General features: G+C 40.6%; 1 protein-coding gene and 1 long non-coding RNA gene across 3 annotated transcripts; one reads left to right on the forward strand and one right to left on the reverse strand.

Annotated features, from left to right (window-relative positions):
- The first annotated feature begins 1989 nt into the window (after positions 1–1989).
- LOC116507055 lies at positions 1990–7704 on the forward strand. Its single transcript, XR_004255141.1, has 3 exons — positions 1990–3593; positions 3786–3787; positions 4278–7704. It is a non-coding gene; the product is annotated as an uncharacterized LOC116507055 (long non-coding RNA).
- A 1094-nt stretch (positions 7705–8798) lies between these two features.
- On the reverse strand, positions 8799–23041 carry LOC116508041 (mitochondrial amidoxime reducing component 2-like). 2 transcript variants are annotated; one of them, XM_032216494.1, is made up of 7 exons: positions 21110–23041; positions 18805–18978; positions 17129–17291; positions 14477–14617; positions 13894–13955; positions 10878–10949; positions 8799–10057 (listed from the first exon to the last, which is right to left on the reverse strand). In XM_032216494.1, the coding sequence occupies exons 1-7, from the start codon at positions 21373–21375 to the stop codon at positions 9931–9933; spliced, it is 1005 nt and encodes a 334-aa protein (XP_032072385.1). In that variant the 5' UTR covers positions 21376–23041; the 3' UTR covers positions 8799–9930. The 2 variants fall into 2 exon arrangements, with proteins under 2 accessions (XP_032072385.1, XP_032072386.1); XM_032216495.1 differs by lacking the exon at positions 10878–10949.
- Between the last annotated feature and the right edge of the window lie 1308 nt (positions 23042–24349).

Here is a 24349-nt window from a genome sequence, read left to right on the forward strand (position 1 = left end):
ACTTTCCTAAAGTATGCACACACCACTTTTTTTTTTCCAAGTAATTGAGCACTAATGGAATAACAAAAGGTCATAATAACAAACCATTACAGCTTTGGTCTTGGCAACCGAGCCCACAGAAGAATCTGCAAGAAACAGCCATCATTTCTCCAGTGTTATGGCATAAGGATGACAGAAATGGTACACAGATGTGAGTACAGCATGGCGGTAGCTATGTGAAAGCTAAACGATCAATTAGTCTGTTGTTTACCAAAAGCTTTCTTAAGTGATGCTAACCAGAGCTCAAGGCAAGAAAGAAGATCCCAGAGACTGTCATAGGAAGCTCTCAGAGCATGCGTTCAGGGCTAATGTGACAGTTTTATTCAATCTAACATTTCAAATGAGCCACCAGTGCAAGATGCAAGAAAGGATGGGATTGAATGATGCTCCAATTTTCTTATCCTGTCTCACAAATTGAGCGCATGCAACATCTAAAGTTAAGGGCACAAAGGAAAAGCAACTTCACATATAGTTATCAGACCCAACATTTTGCAGTTAAACTTTAAATGATGCCACAAAATGACTTTCCTCTCTTAACACTTTTCAAACACATAGTTGCTATTGGATAGGAATTAGCACAAGACTTTGGAGAGGCATGAGGTTCAAAGTTTTTAGGAAGCTAAGGGCTGCAAAGGAGTTGGAACCATGGTGGGAAATACATGGTTTTCTTTTTTTTTCATGTGCTTTTACATTTTTTAAATAATAAGATGCTTATTTGAGGATTTGAGCTCCCATATGTTTTCCAATTCAAAATGATAGGGAGATATGCTTAATATTTAACTATTATGACTGGAAGGGGAACTGCGAGTGTCGTGTAATGCAGGTTGAGGTTGCCTATTACTGCACTAAGATACATATTGGGTGGTGCAGCTGTTTCATCCCTTTTGTTTGTGAATCTCTCTTGTCCTTCTCACATCTGAAGACTTAGCAACATAGATTCCAGCAGCTACATGGAATTAGAGGAAATGCTACAATCTGATATCATTCTGAGGTTTCTTTTATATTGTGTTTCAGAAATAATATAAAATTTACTTCTAGGAAGATGGTTCTTACTCCTAGAAGAGTGGGAATTCATACTGAACCTCATGTTCTAATGGACAAATCATATTGCCCTCAGTAATACTGATTTCAGAATAAATATATATGTAATATATAAGCATAAGCTATCAAAATATATACAGTATATTTCTGAATGGATCAGGATATAACTTCTAGCTCTTTGGCACAGTAAATAAGTTAGTCCTTTTGTAGCCTTTTCCAATTACTTTCAGCTGTCTTGAAAATCAACTTTGCATTTTCATACTGTACTAAGAAATTCTAATACTATATAACTTGTGTAACATCAAGATATAAAATATTCTATTATAAAATTAAAACAAGCTGAATTATGTTCTGAAATACTTTATGCAGAATCTATATATTAACATTTCTCCAAGCAACCGAGCACTTACAGGAATGCATTCCACAATACTGTAAATTCACATTTTTGTACCATGCACACTTTCAAAAAAAATAATCATCCCCAAATACGATGTTCTGTCCTCTCTATTGAAATATTCTGGTATTTTATGCACAGGGTTTTAAAGACTTTCAAACTCTTATTAACTCAAAAAAAAGTTTGAAAAAAATGGAGCTATTTTGTAAATGTACTTCAAATCAGACCATATATGTCACAATTGCAAATGAACGAAGGGTGCTTATTATTGAAAATATTAGAGGGGGGGAAATATCTACATATATAAACATATAAAAACACTTATACATTCATATAGACAGATGCATACCAGGGATGGGTTCTGGCAGGCACTACTACCTGCTTGTGTGTGTGCCGCGTGCGCATGCGCAGTACGGTTAAAATTGTTCTGCGCATGTGCAAAACAAAAAACAAGATGGCTGCGCCTAGGGGAGAACCTATTTGGGGGCATGGCAGGCCTGGGTTCCTGCTGGTTCCAGCGACCCAGGCCACCAAACCACTACTGGTTCAGCCAAACCAGTAGGAACCTACCACTATTCTTCCAAAAAGGATTATACATCAGGAATGATATACATTTATTTCTGAATACATTTCAAATGTTGGCAACTCCAGTTAAAAAGATTGTGTCTAGAAGGATATGCACGTGGGATACAGTATCAGAGAACATAAATTTAAGGGCTGGGTTCTTCCCAACACTCAGCCATAATATAGTTGTTGCAGTTTGGCCTAATGTGTTAAGTGATCCCAATCATTGTGGCTTGACAAATATGGCTTGTGGCCTAGTAAATGAACCCAATTGTAATTTATTCAATAATCCATGGTTAAGCAAGCTGTAGCTTAGCGAATATGAACCACATCATAATCTCAACCAGCTCAAAATTGCTTTAGATAACAAAGGAAAATGATTTAAAAAATTGAGTTCACAGACTTTAAGTTAGTTCTACATTGACCCAAACAGATTAGACCTAGTTAATATTATCAAGACTGAGAAACTCACAGTGATACAAGGAGAAAGCAGTGCGCTGGTTCTAATAGTTCACATAATCTGTTTATCAATAGTTTAACTATGGTATTTGTGTAAGTCATATCTGCCTGAATTTACAAATATACTAAGCCATATACCAAGTTTTATACATCAAAATGGCTAGATTCATAGAACGTGCGAAGCTAAAAATCAAACTCTTTTTTTAAAATAGTAACTCGTCTGACTCTCCTGGGTGGCTAGAATTAGAGCAGAAAGCATTAAAAATGCTCTTAAATTATCTTGGTTACATTTTAATTTATTTTCGTGGCAGCAACACTGTTGTCAGATAAGTGATGAGGTTGTAGGGGTAGGAATATTTTTTTGTTATTTGGACATCTTGGAGATAGAGTGGTAGAAGAATTATTTTCTTTTGACCATTTACCCAGCTGAGATTTAGTATCCTGTCCTGCTAAACTCTTCCCACACAGGCATGGAAAGCACTCTGCATTTGCCAGACGAGCTATTGGGATGATTATGGAATCCTTTCCCCTGCCCAAATTTATGGTGCCCCCATGAAAAGTTTACACTTAGTTGTATTTATAATGGCTTAAAGGCTCTGTAAAACCTGGACATTGACTCTGCTCTGTTAAGATCCTCTAGCTTCATTACACAAAATGAGGATGGATGCTCTAATGTTAGAGAACAGATGACAGGAAGGGAGCTTGTGGGATCTTCTGTGTTATCATTAAACTTGTCAAGCAATCAAAGAGTTATTAGTAGCTTAATGGGATTTTAAAACTGTTGATTAAGTAACTAATAAAACTAAATAGATCTGTATATTACCAAAAGTCTGATACCACTGCCTTCTTGAGTTGGTGAAAAGAAGAGTAAATTAACTTGCAGCGGAATAAACAAAGCTACCACTTGCTGTTACAACTATTATACTTAACATATTCTTTTACATTGCTTATTAGATTAATACACCAGAAGAAACATAGATCTTAAGACATACACAAACATTTACTGAATTAATTGATAAGACATGCTGATTCTTAAGCCCTACTGTAGAGAAATATGGAGGTGTAATGAACGGATGCATACTTATTAATACATACCGTATATACTCGAGTATAGGCCGACCCGAATATAAGCCGAGGCACCTAATTTTACCACAAAAAACTGGAAAAGTTATTGACTCGAGTATAAGCCTAGGGTGGGAAATGCAGCAGCTACCGGTAAATTTCAAAAATAAAAATAGATACCAATAATGTTTTTGAATATTTATTTCAAAGAAAAACAGTAAACTAGCGGTGTATTCAATGAAATACTTCACTCACCTCATGATGCTGATGTCCCGCTGTGATGATGATGTCCTGTGCAGCCGCGGGAGCGATGTCCCGCCTCCTATGACACACGGCACAGTGATTCCTATCATTGGATCACTGTACCAGAGGAGGTGGGACATCGCTATGTGGCTGCTTGCCATAACAAGGAGGAGGTGGGACATCGTTGCAGAGCGGCAGGAGGGGGAGGAAGGGGAATCGTAAGACAGCCCTGCATTACATTAGAACGTGAGGAGGGGGGATGGTGCGGTGCGCGCTGCGCGGCAAACTGACACAGAGGGAGGGGAAACTCACAGGGGCACTGGGCCATTCACGAGTGTCACCCAGCGGCATGGCCCCGCCCCTTTTTCTCCTCCATTTCGGGCAAATTTTTCACTGACTCGAGTATAAGCCGAGGCGGCTTTTTTCAGCCCAAAAAGTGGGCTGAAAAACTAGGCTTATACTCGAGTATATACAGTAATTATTTTTAATCAGAGATGGGAACTTGTTTACTTTCCTGTTATTATGCTGAAAAGGGCTATTGATATTCTACTCTGCTAAGAATGCTGAGAGAGAGGGAGGGAGGGGGAGAGAAAGAGAGGGAGGGAGGGAAGGGGAGAGAGAGAGGGAGAAAGAGGGAGAGAGACAGGCTCAAAGTCACCCAGTTCATGCTTAAGACAGGATTAAAACTCATGGATCCTGGCTTCTAATCCAACACCTTTATCCATCACGGGTAGTCCTCCCTTAACAACCACAATTGGGACCAGCAACTTCATCACTCGGCACTGCACTCGCTAGGCATAAAATTAAATGTCCACAATGAACTTATGTCACTTTCATTCAATCATGAAGCAAGTCACTGTGATTGTTAAGCAAGACATCACATGACCACAACTTGCAATTTGACTTCAACATTCTGCATTAACGCAAGCCAGTTGGGAACCATGGAAATGATGACCACATGAGCATGGGAAGCTACAATCATCATAAATGAGAAGAGTAGTTGCAAAGCTGGGGGCGGGATTTGATTTCCTTTGTTGTAACTTTGAATGGTTGCTAAACAAGACAATGGGAAAGCAAGGACGATCTACGCACCAAATTAGCTCTTCCAAAAAGGATGGGTAGATGGCAAAAAAATGTCAGTGATCACTAGATAGCAGCAAAGTGTTACAGTAAAGCTTTCTATCTCTCTTTGCTGCCATCTAGTGGTTGTCCAACATGCCTGTGCTATCCAATACCTTTGATTACATCCAGTAACAGGTCAATTGACTTCACTTCCAAGATAATGCCTCTCCAAACAATACAGATTCTTCATACCCTGAAGACACAATGTGCTGCTGTCGGCTTAACATAAGAAAATCATACTTTAAAGCTCATCCCGCTCCATTCTGGTAGCTTCCCAGCTTTGACACAACAATTTCTCTACCAACCTTCTTTATTAGGATTCAGCTTCTTGAGTTTCTTTCAGATCTGCCCACAACATCTATGCCCAATTTTCAAAAATGGCTCCTCTGACAAGTTCTAAAAAGGTAGAGAAGACAGCAAGGCCCCACCTTTTAGTTGAAGAACACGCGCCGTGTCCTTTTAGCACCATTTGAAAATTACTACACTGCTGCTATTCTATTTGAGAAAATCAAGAGACATTTTTGCCCTTTTCTGCTTTACAAGAACTCTGAAATGTATGTTTTTCTTTAGATGCAGCAGCCCTGCTTGTACTCATTGTGAAGTTCAGAAAATAATAAGGGTGCGTATGCGTTTATTTGCCAGTTTCTTCACACTTGTCAGTTTCTATCATGTTCCAGCTCTCTCTTTCAAACAAGATACTTGTTTTCTGAGCAGCTAGTCAAATTAAGTCTGACAGGATCCAGCAAGTTGCATAATTATGGCAAGTCTGCTTCCCTCTATTCTTAACTGTTTCTCCTCTAGTTTATTACCATGTGATTTCTTTGCCACATTATTGACACTTGGGAGATGCCCAGATGAAACTTGGGAAGGACAGACCAACCAGTCTTTTCCATTCCTGCCACAGAGCTTAACTGACAGGTGTTTTCCCCATTTATGAGGGCATGCTGAAAAGGGATAGCAACAAAGCCAGAAGAGAAAACAAATCACTTTACCTATAAGGAATAGTGCACCTAACAAATCAGGGCAATGCAGTGACTTGCAGCAGATACAACAGAGAAAGCAGAAAGATTGGCACTGGGACAGTCAAAATTAAAGTGTCAGAATGGTTCCATAACTGACTCAAGGATAGGCATTGAACTGAGTACTGAGGAAAGGCCCTGAATATCTTAGATAAATCAAATTAATACATCAACCCCTATTGAACACAATACGTCAACACTATTGATTTGATAGAGGGTACAAGTAAACCTTTCAGGGTTACACAAGAACCTATACAGCTTTTGCCGTCTATCTGGGTTTCTTTGAATGTACATACAGTCTTTCTAGTCCTCCAGAGATAAATATCTCTATAGTTAAAATGTATTAAATGGATTAAGTGAACTTTTGTAGTGCTGAATTTTAGTGATTTCACAATCTACAGTAGCTCCAGGTAGTTCTGCATAGCAGTCAAATCACAAATGTTAGGTGGGCCTAGATCAGAGGTCCCCAAACTCTTCAGTGCATAGAGCCTAACCCTTCATGAAGTTTCAGATTGTTCTTTGACCCTCAAACATTTCTTACATGAAAATAATTTAATAAATATTTGTTTAACTAATAGTACTGTGAATAACAATGATGACAATGAATAGCTACATCAACCCTTGGTGGTTGGTACTGATCACTTTGGAGTATCCTGCCCTAAATTAATGTATCTAGACAACAAGCAGGGACAATCCAACATCAACTCTGAAAAAATATCATCTTAAACTAGTATTCTGCCATTTCCAAAGAATAAGACTCCTTCCTGAGTTTATCTGGATGGTATAGATACTTTTGGGGGAAATATTAGCATTCTAACTGCTCACCTACTGTGATCAAACTCTCAACTAAATAAGGTCCGATCTACAAATGCTACCACTTCAGTTTGCAGGCCGAATGACCATATAATATATTTTGTCCTGCTGCAAACCAGCTAACACCAAGAAATAACCAAATTTCAGAGCTAAACAAAATCACGTCTAGCAATTCTCAGAGAAGAAAGCCTAGCTATTGGTTAGGCACTGCAGAAACTCCAGCCAGTTGAGGAAACCCTATACAAGATGCAAAGAAATGTGATCTTCTGATGCTGTATCACATAGATTCACATTATTTTTGGCATAGAAGTGGTTTTTAAAAAGTGTCATTTCCCTTTTTAGAATTTCCAATGGCTCTTTACTATATAGGGTCAATATTATTTGGGTCAATGCTTGTCAGCACGTACCTGAAGTTGTAAAGAAATATTCTGCAGGAAATATGATTAACCACAGGAACATCTGGGGAAAAAGGGTGCTTATAAAAAGACAAGAGGACATATCACGCACACAAAGTCCTGCATGGCGCATGAAAACCAGGTGTGGCTTAAATTGCACTTCCACAGAGGCCCCTGAACACATAAGTTGTTGTTATTCTCCTTCCTGTCCCAAATTTACCTGCCACTTGCCACCACTTATTTTAAAACCACAAATTACAATCTTGTTCCAGGTATTGTTGTGGCCCAACTGCAGCCGGCTGGTGGAATCTGACAGCGATGAACACTATGGGACTGCCCTAGAGGCTGAGGAAGACTCTGGGGGGTGTTTGGAGGCAGAGCAGGGACAGAGCAGAGGCCTGTTGGCCACCAGGTGGTGTCTGAGTCAGGGAACAGTGGAGAAGAACAGAGGGAGGCAGTCCCTGACGTACGTACGCGTAGGGCTGCAAGGAGGACGGAGCAGCTTTGGAAAAAGGGTTACAGAAGGAAATAGGAACAAGTGGCTACTGATTGGCCCCTTCCGGAGAGCTTATAGGTGGCGGAACAGGAGGGGAGTTTTGCAGGAAACAACAATTTACTGATCCAGCCGTAGAGAAAGATTGGGAGAATTTCATGAGTTCAAGCCTTGTTTCATAGAGATAGCTTTCTGGCCTCCCAGCTAAGGGGTTGCTTATCTCCTTCCTTAGTTGTGGCAGACAGCCAAGTCTGTATATATTGTAGAGGCTTGGGACAGAACAGGTATCCTAACAAAAATGAGGGAAGGAACAAAATGGAAGATTTGCCTACAACTGCTTATGATATGGACATATAGAACACCAGAAGTCTCCATACTTGCACAATAACATATTTGTAAATGGTTTTTTATTCTTAAAGCTTCTTAAAGACTTAATGCTACTAAACCTCCTGGCAGCAATTAAGATATTGAGGTGTATCATGTGTCCATATGGTTATGGACTACAATACAAAAACAATTTAACAAAATGCATCAGCATCTCCCATCTTCCTTCCCACCCAGCCCCCAGCCCAGTGTTCCTGTGTTTGATTATATTTCTATTCATTCACTTCTATTCCATTTCTATTAATTGAAAATTAGATTACAATATTTCAAAGATGCTTATTTCACACTTTGCCACAAGGTGGCAATATTACCACTCTGTATAAATGAAATCTATCTGCAATTGTCAATACATTTTTTTAAACAATCAAAAATAGAATTTTCCATAAATTAATGTCATAAATTAAATATTTTTACTTATATATGGATCAAATACAGTCAGAAGTCATTTTTTTCTGTTTTCTTTTTTGTGAAGGATAGCGTTCATCTAAAGGTTTTTGGTACTTGTTGCTAGAAATCTGTCCTCATTCTATGATTGCTGAATTCTCACCAGAACTGTCTTTACAGATCAATTTAGCAGGGAGTGAAGACATCTTTCTTGATTCAAGCACCAGAGGCAGTTTCCCAACTAATGCTGCAATGTCTGACTTAGATGCATTCCATGCTAGCACACAGGACCAATTCTGAGGGCTTCACATTTTGGCAGGTAGCAAAATCTTGTACGATTTTTAATGGACAAAGGTTTAACAAACATGAGCTTGAGTTACCCAGAGTAAAAATGCTTAGAATTTATTGATTGATTGATCCATAAAGATAGTCTTCATTTCTGAAATACAAAATATCTTTGCATCATTATATATGAAGCATTGCTTAAGGATTTTGTAAATGTGAAATATCTCCATGGCCATATTTTTTAAATCAATTAGTAACTAATTTATAGAAATTAACCAGTTAATTTATGATTTTTCAATGTTAAGCTTTAGTTTGTTTAATTTTTCTGGGACAAAATACACATTTAAAAAAATGAAATCCAATAAAGCTGGATCTAATAGCACTGTTTGTAAAATTCCCATATTTATTTATTAGAAAATTTATATTTCCGCCTATTCACACATGGTGACTCAAGGCAGCTTACAGGGAGAGCTACAAATTTAATCATGGCAACATAGACGCACAGCGGGTATATAAAGTCTGCACCTGTTAAAATGCCAGGTTTTTGAGATTTAAAAAAAAGCAGACATAAATCATTTCAGATTTATGGAAATTCCTCCAGTAAAGAGTTTTCTTTACAAATTTACACTGTTAATTCTAGGCAGCTCAACATCTGTACACTTGTTTTTACAAATGGTCAGTCATTAGTCATTTAGAAATAAGTGATCCAAGCATTCTGAAAAGGATTTTCACTTGTCTTGGCTATACAATAAAATACCTCATATTTTCATCATATCCTTATATTTATAGCCTTTTTGGGAAATAAGTAAACCAAAGACTATCCCAAAATATTTCAATCATATATCCATTTCAATCATGTTTCTAAAAAAAGGAGAGTTTTCTAATATGGAAAATTTTACTTTCACTATCACCAACTCAGTAGTGTTCAGACAGCAAAACACCTGTATTGCATTAAGAATACTGACTGAAAAAGGCTCTAACTCTTATTTGTTATTCATTCAGTTTGCCGTTCATTCAAATTTCTTTCAATTGCAATGATGATGTGTTGATGTAAATTCTCAGTCATGATGACAGTAATGATTTGCCAACAAACTAGGGATGACCCTTAGTGACCATATGCAAACAGCCTATGTATAAGTATCCAAATAAGAAGGAAGAAAAAAAATAATCTTAAAAAATGAGTACAGAATCCATATACAGAGAAATTACACCCCACTGCACAAGTGCCTCCCATCATGAGATTATCTTGTACACAGGATCCCCAACTTCAAGTGTTCCTGTTTCCTCAACTCCATATAGCCATCCAAAAGGAGGATTAGACTTATAGTCATGTTCTTCAGAAGGATCACACTTGCGATAACTGAAAATAAAGAAAAGAAATGGAAAAACAGAATTAGAAATTATTTTGGAATAAAATAGATCCTATACATTTCAGGATATAGATGAATAGTGAACTTCAATTTTGAAGCACAGGAGATAATAGATATTTATCAACAGTGATTATGATAGCATGATCATCTATTAGAATGGAATGTTTTCATGCAACATATTCTGTCATTGATTTACAGAGGCATTAGTGTCACAGCCATATAAAATGGATTTAAGCTAGAGACATTGCACAGAGGAAGCAATTAGTTTCTCTAAGTGAAACTGGATTTACAGTTTTGCATAAATTATTAGAAATATTGGAGCTTTAACTGCCTGCTCAGCTGTTTCAGAATTATAAGTCTAATAGATGCAGAAGCCCCTGCTTCAAAATCAGAAAGAGAAGAAGACCAGGAACTACGGGTAGGAAAGGAAATGAAGAAAAAAAATATTTTTAAGTGGTTTCAGTTAATTATTAGGATAAAGTATTTCAAATTATAACAAATGGGGAATTGCTTTAAAGAAGCTAGTTTGACTTATAAAAAATTGAATCTTGACAAATTAACTGATTTACACGCATACCATGTGAATCTGTCTGCCTAACATTGTATGTGTGAGCTACAAAAGATTTATTGAAAAGAGAGCTTAAAGTGCTAAGGTATTTGAAGATGTTAAAACAGTAAGAACATTCCTTATCATATATGTGGTGCTGGTTTCTGTTTGTAAATTGCTACTTTACGCTGAGTAACATTGTGAACTGATATAGAGACATCCAAACATCTAAAGAAGGAGCATTCATAAACATTATCTGCTACCTTTTCAGGGTTTTTAGAACTTCCTTTTCACCTATGATCCCAGTTTCTGGATCCACTGCTGTGAAAATGCACCTACATTTTTTTTTTTTTTTTTTTTTTTAATTGATTTTATTTGTAGGCCGCCCTTTTCCCCGAGGGGACTCAGGGCGGCTCACAGAAAACCAGGGAGGGGGGAATACAGCACTAAGACGACAACACATAATAAAATAATAAGCAACATGCATACAACATTCGGGCGGGGTAATGGTCCTTATCCCCAGGCCTGACGGGTGAGCCAGTTCTTCAAGGCTGTGCGGAAGGCCTGGACGGTGGAGAGGGTACGAATCTCTACGGGGAGCTCGTTCCAAAGGGTCGGGGCCGCTGCTGAGAAGGCCCTCCTCCTTGTGGTTGCCAGCCGACATTGGCTGGCCGATGGAATGCGGAGGAGGCCTAACCTATGAGATCTTATAGGTCGTAGGGAGGTAATTGGCAGAAGGCGGTCTCTCAAGTATCCAGATCCACTGCCATGTAGGGCTTTATGGGTGATCAATAGCACCTTGAAGCGCATCCGGAGATCGACAGGTAGCCAGCGCAGCTCGCGGAGGATAGGTGTAATGCGGGTGAATCGGGGTGCACCCGCGATCACTCGCGCGGCTGCGTTCTGCACTAGCTGAAGTCGCCGGATGCTCCTCAAGGGCAGCCCCATGTAGAGCACGTTGCAGTATTCCAGCCTAGAAATCACGAGGGCCCGAGTGACTGTTGTGAGGGCCTCCCGGTTCAGGTAGGGTCGCAACTGGCGCACCAGGCGTACCTGGGCGAATGCCCCCCTGGTCACAGCCGCTATATGATGGTCGAATGACAGCTGTGAGTCCAGGAGGACTCCCAAGTTGCGAACCCTCTCTGAGGGGTGTAAAATTTGACCCCCCAGCCTGAGTGTTGGATTAATGGCCAAATTTTTGGGAGGAAAACACAACAGCCACTCGGTCTTTTCTGGGTTGAGCACAAGCTTGTTAATCCTCATCCAGTCCATGACGGCTTCAAGCCCCCGGTCCATTACGTCAACCGCTTCATTGATTTGGCACGGGGCGGACAGATACAATTGAGTATCGTCCGCGTATTGATGGTATCTAATCCCGTGCCTACGGATGATCTCTCCCAGCGGTTTCATGTAAATGTTAAATAGTAGGGGGGATAAGACCGAACCCTGCGGCACCCCATATTTCAGGGGCCTTGGGGACGATCTTTGCCCTCCCACTAACACCGACTGCGACCTGTCCGAGAGGTAGGAGGAGAACCACCGTAACACGGTGCCTCCCACTCCCACCTCCCGCAGTCTTCGCAGAAGGATACCATGGTCGATGGTATCGAAAGCCGCTGAAAGGTCGAGGAGGACCAGGATGGAGGGGTGCCCTTCATCTCTGGCTCTCCAAAGATCATCCATCAATGCGACCAAGGCGGTTTCAGTGCTGTAACCGGGTCTGAAGCCTGACTGGAAGGGGTCTAGGTAGTCTGCTTCCTCCAAGGACCGTTGGAGCTGGAAGGCCACCACCTTCTCAACAACCTTCCCCAGAAAGGGGAGGTTGGAGACCGGGCGGTAGTTGTTAAGGACAGCTGGATCTAGGGATGGCTTCTTCAGGAGGGGTCTCACCACCGCCGCCTTCAGTGCGGCGGGGAAGTTCCCCTCCCGAAGAGAGGCGGTTACAACCGCCTGGATCCAGCCTCGTGTCACCTCACTGCAGTTAGAAACCAGCCATGAGGGACACGGATCCAGGGCACAGGTGGAGGAACTCACAGCTCTCATGGCCTTGTCCACATCCCCGGGGATAACCTCCTGAAACTCAACCCAGAGCTGTTGAACTTGGTCCCCCTGGGTCTCGGCTGGAACTGCGGGTGTGGAGTCCAAGTCCGTCCGAAACCGAGCAATTTTGTCCGCTAAGAATTGGGCATATTCTTCAGCTCTGCCCTGCAAGGGTTCCCCCGCCTCCCTTTTGTTCAATAGGGAGCGGGTTATCCTGAACAGGGCGGCTGGGCGGGACTCAGCGGATGCGACCAGGGAGGCTATGTGTGATCTTTTAGCTGCCCTAAGTGCCCTAGTATATTCCCTGGTGCAGGTGGTTACCATTGCTCGGTTCGATGCGGACTTGTCGGACCTCCAACGGTGCTCTAGGCATCTCCTCCGGCGCTTCATCTCCCGGAGTTCCTCGGTGAACCAAGGGGGTCTCCGGGATCCGCCGCCTCGGAGGGGCCGCAGTGGCGCAATCCGGTCGAGGGCCTCTGACGCTGCCGAGTGCCACGCAGCAGCCAGAGTTTCTGCCGGACTGTGGGCGAGAGTATCAGGAATAACCCCAAGCTCTGTCTGGAACCTTACTGGCTCCATAAGACGCCTGGGGCGGAACCACCTGGTCGGTTCCTCCTCCCTACAGTGGGGGTTTGGCCTCCGGAAGTCGAGCCTCAGTAGGTAATGGTCTGACCACGACAGGGGTATGATGTCACTCCCCCTCAGACCAAGATCACACATCCACTGCTCCGAGAGAAATACGAGGTCAAGCGTGTGTCCCGCTGAATGGGTTGGGCCTCGGATTACTTGAGTCAAGCCCATGGCTGTCATGGAAGCCATGAACTCCTGCGCCCCATCAGAGTTTTCACCGAGCGACGGCAAATTAAAGTCCCCCAGGACCATCAGCCTAGGGAACTCAATTGCCAGCTCGGCTACTGACTCGAGGAGCGAGGGGAGGGCTGCTGCAACGCTGTTGGGAGGCAGGTACGTTAGCAGCAAACCCACTTGACCCTTGAGGTCCAACTTTAACAGCAAAGACTCACACCCGACAATCTCCGGAGCAGGGACCCTACGAGGAACTAACGACTCCCGGATAACAACGGCCACACCCCCACCCCTTCCCTGGGCTCTCGGCTGATGTAGCACCTGACATAGATGTTGTCACATTTTAATTTCATGTAATAATACAAATGTCTTTAAAAATGAAATTTGTTTTGTGTGGGAACATGAGATTAAAATACCATCATTAAACTCTCTTACCTTGGACATGACATTTTTCCTTTCAACTTAACAGTTCCAATTAATATATCAATCCAATAATCCTATATCAAAAAAATTGTCTGATTAGATACTTTGCAATTGCATTATTTGACTATTTTCCAATAATATATATGTTATTGAGCAACATTTCTGCAGTTTCTTTTTAAACCAATATACTCACAAGATCATATTTTAAAAGCTATTAAATTTAACATCACAATAAAACTCTTTTGAGGCATATCTGCAATAACATTAGAACTCAGGTGGAGAAAAATAGCAATTCAAACACTCAGTTAACATAGACCTGTAAGAACAAGTTTGATCTAGTAGTTATGACACCGGGCTTGAAAGCTGGAGACTGGGAGTTCAAATCCTGCCTTAGCCATGAAAGCTAGTGAGTGACTTTGGGTCAGTCATTTTCTTTCAGCACAACCCATTTTACAGGGCTGTTGTTGTCGTCAATAAAATAGGAGGAGGAAGTTTATTGGATATTTTCACTGCTTTGTTTATAAAAATAATAAAGATGGGATACAAATAAATAGAATAAAATAATAATAATAGTAATAATAATAATAATACTTACTTCTTCATAAGGACTACAGCCTTTAATAACAATATTCGGCCGGAAGATAGTTATTGAAGCTTTCTTTTCTAACCTTGTATTTAGATCATCCAAGGAAGCTTCAGAAATCAGCAAGAGTGGACTGGCTTCAGCATAGGCAACCTTTAAAAATAAATACAAAAAATGTCTATCATTGATAATCATAAAGATTGGGATTTGTCTCAAAGAGCCACATAACATAACAAAATGACATAACAAAATGCAATCTTCTGTTGTGAACATTTCATTCCAGAGTTTAGTGCAATTTGATAAAACTACACTTTAATTTCATAAAATGCTTTTAATTAAAACATGACACATCTATTTTGTATTTTAATTGTAAACATACATAATTGCATTAAGCCTTGATATATTTAATTATGATTGGTTGAATACTGTAATCCTAACTGGTAGGTTTCACACAAATTGTTAAATCATAAATCAGTCAAATTTCATGAAGTGATCTTTATTTATGTATTTACGCATTTATTTAGTAGTAACAAAGTACCTATTTATTAGAAATTTAAAAAATGTATGCAAAGGGAAATAACTAAAGATATTTTCTAATCATGGGTGTATTTAAAATAGAAATGAAAATTATGAGCTTAAAATCAATAGGATGTGAAATGGCTTTTTTTCTTCTTCTGCTTTCAATGTTGCAATTTATATAGATTCTTCAATCATTCTTCACTATGAAAATAATCCCTTTGCTAAACAATCTTCCTGGCTGAATTAGTAAAATATGTTTACCATCATAATGAAATGTTAAAACCATATCTTTTTAAAACCCTGTATTTTGGCTGTTGCTTAGTATGGAATAATATGAGGATAAGACAAGATCTTCCAGACCTTGCACATTTAAAATGAAATCTCAGTGAAGCATTTTATATTAAAGCAAGAAATTTTCTTCCAATTACTAAGAATAATACGAATCATTTAATTTCTGTGTCTTATCTTTATAAATTCAGTGCTTAACTAATCATTTAAGCCTTATTAAAAACTCAAATATGTAAGAATCTATTCTGTTAGCAACATGCATGATAATTCAGTGAATTAATTCCCAAATTATTCTACATGTGCTGAAGAAAATAGTTAAAAGATATAGAATATTTATTAAGAAGCCTCAATAAACAGGGACAATGAAGCGGAACAAGCTTGGCTCCATTTCTTTTCCTTAATTAAATTTTTTGGCACAAAGATGGTACAAATTCTGCAGATATAAGTTTTTCTCTGATTATACATATTTTTGTAATACCATAAAGAAAGAGGTGTACATAAAATGGTTGTATGATTTATTCTGATCCCAGAGCAAACATTCCAGAAGTCACAGTATTATCATATGTTTCCAGGAAGTTGACAAAATACACTGAAACTTCCATACTATTTAATAATCCCAATACATTTAGTTAAATACAAATTATAATTATTTCAGTGGAACATAATTCTAAACATACCATATACCGTATTTTTCAGAGTATAAGACACACCAAGGTTTTGAAGAGACTTTTTTTAAAAAAAAAAAGTAGGTACCGTAGGTAGATAGAGGGAGAGAAAGAGAGAAATACAGTAAGTAGGTAGGGAGAGAGAGAGTGAGTAGGTAGGTTGCTAGGTAAAGAGATAGAGAGAAATACAGTAGATAGATAGGGCGAGAGAGAGAGTAGGTAGGTACATAGGTAGATAGAGGGGGGGAGAGAGAAATACAGTAGTTAGGGAGACAGACAGAGAGAGAGAGAGGGAGAGAGGCAGGGAGGGAGGGAGAAAGAGAGAGAGAAAGAGAAACAGATGGTAGGTAGGTAGTGTTTCCAGGTGTATTTATCCATGTGCTGGAGAAAGAAATAGCTGACAATCTGCAGCACCTAACTTTGTTTCTGCTGGCACAGCACTTGATCAATGTAATTCTCATCAATCAGTTAAAGAGCTTTCCAAAAGGGGGGAGGAGTTTTTGCACTCTGCAAACCTCCCAAAAATGGCATGAATAGCCTTCACAAAAACAGGCCCATCCCCCCCCCGCACAAAAAAGGCATGAATAGCCTGGGGGGAGGGGAGCAAAAACAAGCAAAAACCGGCCCATTTTTCACAAAAACCGGCCCATTTTTTTGTCAACAAAATTGCATGTACAGCCTGTGCTGCTTGGGGAGGGGGGGGGGGCAGCAAAAACTGGCCAGTTTTTTGCTCATTTCTGCCCTTCTCAGCCTCCAGTTCTCTGAAAGCTCCATAAGGGTATGCCCAGCCATTTTGGTGAAGGGGCAGGGCTTTGGGAGGCAAAAAAATGCTGTATTCAATGTATAAGACGCACCCAGATTTTCAGCCTCTTTTTTGAGGCAAAAAGGTGCGTCTTATACTCCCAAAAATACTGTAAATATTGGAATTAGGATAGGACTGGGGAGATCATGGATGAAGTCAATCTCAGAAAATTATTGGATGAGTTGAGCCATCCAATCTCAACCCAATCTGCCTCACAGAAGCTTGTATGTAAGCAACCTTGAATTACTGAAGAAGGAGGATGAGGAGAAGGAGGGGCAGAGGAGGAGTTGAAGCATTTCAGCCATTACTATAGAAGTATTCTTTGATACACAAAGTTATGGGGTTTAAAACTAACGCAAATATTATTTTTGAGGGAAACTGTATTCTTACCTCATCTTTTGGTAGAAAAGCAGACAAGAAATCTCCTGGCTTTCTTGTCACCATATTTGTTTCATAATGGATCAACCGATAAGGCTCTATGTTCAGGAAAGTAGTGATCCATTCAGCTGCTTCATCTCCACAATCCCTGCCTTGAGTCTGGAGTCCATATCGTCTTAATAGAACAAAAGAAACATTTCTGCAATTCCTTGGAAGCTAGGCACTCAATACATATTTCAGTATTTCATGTTCTTCCATGCTTCGCCTTTCTGTGTTCTGCTTGCATATAAAGCAGCTTAACTACCATACCACCCATGAACATCTAAAATTACTCCACAAATCTAACACCACTGGAATTTTAATAATGTAATTTAATAGCTACCTAAATTAACAGGAAAAAAGGATAGAAAGAAAGCCACAGTAAGACTATGAGTAAAAGTATAAAGATATTTACTGGGGGATGGGGGGAGCATTCATGAGTATTAATAAAAATCAAGAGTTAGAAATAATTATTTTAGCTCTGAGTATCTTCCTATCATACCAAAATAACTAGCTCTGAGAAACAGAAAGCAATGTGAATTGACTTTATAAGCTAACACAAACTCTTCAAAATATTAGGATATGGAGAATGTAGAAATTAACAAGCATGAATAAAAATATAAATTGGAAAAGTAGGAACAAAAAAAGGGACATTTCAAAAGCATTTTACTACATTAATTTAGTAGGGGATCAGTTAAATCTTATCAATAAATTATAAAAAGGAATACAATTCAGTGAAATTAAGAAGTATTTAATGATTAGTATAAATTATTAGTCATAACAATTGCAGAATTTTAATAGCTTGCTGAAATACATTCAATATAAAATATAATGCATTATTTTCTATAGTATTGAAATATAGTTTTTTCCTTTTGTACTTATGTTATGAATCTGAAATATTAGCTGGAAGCTGCACCTTTAAAAACTGAAGAGATTAATGAGGGCTGCAGTGTAATGACAAAATGATGTCAGCAAGCAGGTGGGACTGAGTGCCATTTCTGAGATTGGGCGATATGGGGTTATTTTGAAGACAGAGATTTTTAAGTTTAAGGGTTACATCTATCTCCTGATCTGCCTTCCACTCCTATTTTCTACTGCACAATACTGGACTTAGTGTACCTCTATCAGTCAGCAGATTACAACAAAATTATAGCCTCTGGAGGAATTTTTTAAAAAAGCTACAGTGGTGGGATTCAATTTTTTTTTACTACCAGTTCTGTGGGCGTGACGTGGCAGGGGAAGAATACTGTAAAATCTCCATTCCCTCCCCACTCCAGGGGAAGGTTACTGCAAAATCCCCATTCCCTCCTGATCAGCTGGGACTAGGGAGGCAGAGAATAGATGGGAGCCAGAACCTGCTGAATACCAGCTCTGCACCACCACCACCCCTCCAAATTCGGTTGTCCCAGATGGCCTTTTCATTTAAAAGGCCTGAAAGGCTCTTGGGCCCACAGTATGATTGTTGGGCAACCAGCATTTTTATTTTGTTATTCCACTTCCCCCACATTTTTGCTTACTATGCTCCATACAAGTCTGAGTAACTGGGGAAACATATGGAAACAAATAAATGGAAAGAATAAAATTTTATCAGAATAAAATTGAAAAACTTGTTAATTAGGAAGCAAAAAAATAAATAAAACTTTTAATACGTGCAATTCCAGATTGAATTTGTCTGTGGGAGATCAACAGGAATTCGCAGTGTCTTCATTCCTGGGGCATTCAGGATTAAATAGTCCTCTTCACAGGATACACTAATTAGAACCATGCGAGGAATGTTCTTAGCAGATAACATTTGTCCATCTTCTTTTATCACAGTCCAAAATCTACATAAGAAAGAGCATATATTGTTTAAAAACACTTACATATGAAACTAATAAGCAACAGAAATACATTGCAGCCTTTAAAATCAACTAGACTCAGCAGTATGCTGGTCCCAACTGGGGAATTCCACATGTATTAAAGTTGCACTTCTCAAAAAAAAAGAATTAAAACAAAAAATCTATTGTAAACCTTGCTAATGATACACTACTACTACATCTAGTAGAAAAGAAAGGGAAGAGACCATGGCCTCAGGGAATCATTTTCATTTCCCCCATCCCCAGGAAAGACAAGTTAAATTGGATTGGATTTGGATTTGTTGTTCTCAATATAATGAACTCTTTCTAATCCAGGGGAATATTGGAGTGGAATTTTGTAAATTCCGTGGCTCTTCATGTGTCCATTATCTATCAAGTGAACGGTTCCACCACAAAACCGCGGTCGACTAAAGCGCGTGTCACTAAAGCGCGGTGACAAAACCGCGCCGTCAAAACCATGCAACAACAGCGCACCGACAACAGCGCACCGACAGAAGCGCGCTGTAACATAACCCTAAAAATAACCCTAAACCTAACCCTAAACCTAACTAAACCTAACCCTAAACCTAACCCTAAACCTAACCCTAAACCTAACCCTAAACCTTACCTTAAGTTAAATCGCGCTTCTGTCAGCGCGCTGTTGTCAGCGCGGTGTTGTCGGCGTGCTTTTGACATCGCGGTTTTAGCACCGCGGTGTTGTCGGCGCGCTTTTGACTTTCGCGGTTATGTCGTGCCACGCAAGTGAACAAAACAACATCAAATGTGCTAAATGGGAAACGTTAGCTAAAAACCAGATACAGTAGAAGCTGTGTGTAGGAAAACATGCCAGGGAAAAATCCAAGAGATGCAATTGGTAAAAATGCTGCTCTATTCAAAGCTTACCCACATCAGTCTAACTAGGGCGTATGCAGGCCATCTGTGCTTTCCAGTGCATGCAAGCAGAGATGCACCATGAAGACCCTGAAGCAAAGGGAAAATACCTTACTTGACTATAAGGAAGAAAATGCAAGTACTTCCAGTGATCACTGCTTGTAAAGGGCTTTGGAAAAATTCCTGAAGCAATGCTTTTGCTAGTTTACTTAATCTAATTCTATACGCAAAAGGTCCAGCAAAAGATAGATTCTCACTCTTGGGTTTTGCAGCTAGCATTTCCATAACAACCAAGGCAGCATAACATTATTAAGAGAAATGATGGGCAAGCAAGATACTCTTCCTATTGAAAGGAAGGAGAGATTGGCTACTAGCCAATGCAATTAGGGATTCCTTCCGAAGAGTAAAACATCCCTCTAGAAATCAGGGGCAAGAAAGTAAAAAAAGGAATGGTTTGAATTGCGATGTAAAGATACTTACAGCAATCAGGATTTCTTCTAAATATATACCTGTTTCCTAGCAGTTTTCTTTTCTTTGCCCTATGTTTACCATTTATTTATAGTTTGCCCAACTTTAAGATCAGTGGACTTCAACTCCCAAAATTCTGGCTGGGAATCTGGGAGTTGAAGTCGATCCTTAAAATTACCAGGGTTTGAAAAACACTGGGTTAGGCCATCCTTCCATATTCCTGAGCTAGCAGGAAATTTTCTTAATACAGAACATTACTTCGAGGTTTTTTAAACTAGATCTCCTCTCCCCTCGGAGTAATGGCAATCACTTACCAAGGTCTTGATAAGTGGGGATGGGACAGGTGGGTGTTATTGATTTGCAAGCGCATAAGTCCTTAAGATTGCACAACAACGTTCCCATCGACCTGGATAAACAAGCAAGCAGTCCAGAACAATCCCTCCGAGTCCCAAAAGTGCTTTTTCAAGGGGCAATTGGACCTTCTGGTTTTCTTCAGCTGAAGAAGCTTCTTGGATGAGAAGCGAAAATTTCTTCAAAGAAAAACCAGAAAGTCCAATTACCTCTTGAAGAAGCACCTTTGGAACTGGGTGATTGAGAATCTCCATATAGACAATCCCTCCGAGGTTTACTGGGGATTCCTACAGGCTCGCGGGATCGGGAGTTGATGAACTCCAGCCCCAACGAATAACCCTGAAAGAAGCGGCCCTTTGGAAAGAGAGTCCGCGCCTCGAAGGCGCCCGCTTTTCCGCGACCAGCTTACCGGTCCCGCAGCTTCTCGCTCCCGAGGCCCAGCGAGGTCATCTCGGCTCGCTTCACAGACACCCCTCGGCAGGATTTGACCGGGTAGATGAAGAGAGCAGCCACCGTCCCCACCAGTTTCAGCCGCGGGCTGCGGCTTCGACGGCTCCACTGCCAACGCCAGGCCGCCACGACCCCGTAGAGGAGAGCCGCAGCGGTGCAAATGTAGGCGAGCAGAAGCGGCGGCGGCAGCCCTGAGAAAGGGACAAGGGCAGCGAAGTCAGCCATAGGGGCGTCTGCGAGGGAGAAACGGGCCTGCTCGCTGGGAGTGGTTCTCGGCCGGTGACTCTTGCAAGGTGGCCGTCGACTTTCCTCGTTTTCGTAATAACAGTAGAAAGCGGAAAAGGAGGGTCTCACTTCTGCTCATTAGCCCCCCCCTCCCCCCCCCCCCCGCTCCTCGAACGGCTCCTCTCCTCCATTGGAAACTCCGGGCAGAACCAGCCTTGCAACCTCTGCCCTTTCTAGGCAGATGGTCATCTCAGATCCAGGCAGAGACAAAATCGAGAGTTTGTTAAAGACAGCACTACACTTGTAGGCAGGCAATCTTTTAAGAAAGCTTTGGATACATTAAAGGAGGACGATCATTTGGGTACTAAATTTGCAGGAGAATAAGGAAACAGGGAATGCATTGATCCCTGGAAAAAGAACCACGGGTATAGTTTTTGTAGTGTCTGTGACAAAAATTAGTGAAAAGCTTCCCTCCAAAAAACCCCTTTTGGCCTAGTGCATGTGTGATTACTTTTTCCAGCATCAGAAAGGCTGCTTTTTCAATTTAGTATTTTCCCAACAAATCTTTATTTTCTTTAAAATATATTTATACTAGCAATAATAGAGAATCTATGAAAATGCACTTTTCCGTTTTCACCAGACACACCTATGAGTCACTACAGTCATCACAGATTTGAAGAGGCTGGATTGAACTCCATTGCTGGAATCAGAAGATAATGTAAATGTAGAGGGTAAAGTCTGTCCATGGATGAGAGAAAAAGCAAACAATTCACTAAGTCCCAACACACAAATTTTTGAATGACTATTGTCCAAAATAAAAGTATATTCGAATAAAAAATATTCTAAAAGGCAGACAACATTCGATTTTAAAGTGAAAGGTGCCAGATGGTGGGCATGAAGACAAAAATGATGACATATCACATATGTTTGTGTCAGATGTCTGGTAACTTTAGTTTAAGATCAGGTTCCTGGAATACAGTTTCCAAAACAGTGTTAGGAAAAGTTAATCATTCAAAATTATATTTTAAAAATGGACAACGGTTGGAAAACATATTGAATCCTTAGCGTACTAGTTGAGTAGGTATGAACCAACAATAAGTTGCCTTGCAAGATAGTCTTGGGATTAGATAGAATAATGTGAGCATACTTGAAATAAATTTGGAGTTTTATTAAAATGTAGTTGGCCTTTATGTCTCAGAACTAACTGATATTCTTCTTCCTTTTATCGGAGTGCTGCATGCGGCTTGGGAACAATCAAGACTGATGTCCCATCTCACTAAAAAGGTTGTGTGAAAGTTTCAATTGACCAAAGCCAAGATGAGTGATAGAGGTTAGTATCTATAGCCCATTTGATAATGATTATTGCATATGGAAGATTGTAACTGGGAAGGTAAGAAGACTGCATGAATGAATGAACAAAATGGAAAAAGGAGAAAGAAAAGGGGTGTGTACTTTTGTATTCACATAATGCCATGTTGTTGAGAATCCAAATTATTGGTGTGTAATGTTACCTAACATTAGGTAGCTGAATGGAGTTGGCATGAACAGTTTGAACTCCTTGGACCTGAGAAATGGACAGGGTTCTTGGGAGTGAGAGCTCAGACACCTGATCTTTAGAATAGAATAGAATAGAATAGAATAGAATAGAATAGAATAACAGAATTGGAAGGGACCTTGGAGGTCCTTTAGTCCAACCCCCTGCTTAGGCAGGAAACCCTATACCGTTTCAGACAAATGGTTATCCAACATCTTCTTAAAAACTTCCAGTGTTGGAGCATTCACAACTTCTGGAGGCAAGTTGTTCCACTGATTAATTGTTCTAACTGTCAGGAAATTTCTCCTTAGTTCTAAGTTGCTTCTCTCCTTGATTAGTTTCCACCCATTTTTTATTGTCCTCCTTAAGGTGCTTTGGAGAATAGCTTGACTCTCTCTTCTTTGTAGCAGCCCGTGAGATATCGGAACACTGCTATCATGACTCCCCTAGTCCTCTTTTTCATTAAACCAGACATACTCAGTTTCTGAAATTGTTCTTCATATGTTTTAGCCTCCAGTCCCCTAATCATCTTTGTTGCTCTTCTCTGCACTCTTTCTAGAGTCTCTTTAGAGCCATGTCCCACCTGGCTTGTTAAAACGGCTCAGGAGATGTTGCATGAGTAGGTTCTAGCTGTGGCTGACCTTAATAAAATAGTTTCAGATATGAAAAAGTTTCATGTTATTTATCATTTATCATTTAATGGGAACACAGCACAGCAGAATTTGAGAATTCTTTTTTTCATCTTTAAATTTCATAGTACATGATAGTAGTACCAAGAACATATATTGCAGAATAAAGGAAGAATACACACTAAAAAAGGAACTACATTCTTATATCAAATGCATAATTCTACGGTACATATAAGCTTGTGCATGTGCGAAGGAAGATGGCTGCCTGAGCTCGCCGCTCAGGTTGGAAGACAGAGAAAATACTCAGTCTGTGCTTTTACCGACCGCTGGACCTCCCAAACGGAAGGCTTTGGGAGAGAGGAATCCAGAGCGTCCGGAGGGCTGCCTGCTGGAAAGACATTCTTGGGCGTCCTGGGACGAGCCTCGGCGGTGTTGAACAACGTGGGACGGCCTTCGGGCACCGTTCCCCCCCCCCCCCCGCAGATGGTGGCTTTTCAGCTGACAGGCAGCGTTTCTTGCTGGTGTGGACCGAGAGAGGCAGAGAGAGGCAGCCGATAGGCAACGTTTCTAGCTGGCGTGGAGCGAGAAAGGCAGAGACATTCTTGGACGAGCCTCGGCGGTGTTGGACAGCGTGGGACGGCCTTCGGGCGGCGTTCCCCCCCCCCCCCGCGGATGGTGGTTTCTCAGTCAACAGGCAGCGTTTCTATCGGGGAGAACGGCGTTTTCATCTGGAGGGAGGCTGAAGGAGCCTGCTCCAGTGGCCTGATAATTTCTGGCGAGCGACTGCTGGGCACCCCCCCCCCCGCCCTCC

The sequence above is a fragment of the Thamnophis elegans genome, chromosome 4 (genome assembly GCF_009769535.1).
Source record: "Thamnophis elegans isolate rThaEle1 chromosome 4, rThaEle1.pri, whole genome shotgun sequence".
In the NCBI taxonomy this organism is placed as follows: Eukaryota; Metazoa; Chordata; class Lepidosauria; order Squamata; family Colubridae; genus Thamnophis; species Thamnophis elegans.

Bases quoted from the DNA above. Each gene is read 5' to 3' on its own strand.
- LOC116508041 (XM_032216494.1), bottom strand. From the start codon at position 21,375: ATGGCTGACTTCGCTGCCCTTGTCCCTTTCTCAGGGCTGCCGCCGCCG. The intron at 18,979-21,109 runs GTAAGCTGGTCG...TTTCTTATGTAG, and splicing joins AGCGAGAAGCTGCGGGACCG to ATTTTGGACTGTGATAAAAG. The intron at 17,292-18,804 runs GTATTAAAAGTT...TGTTCTATTAAG, and splicing joins AATTCAATCTGGAATTGCAC to ACGATATGGACTCCAGACTC.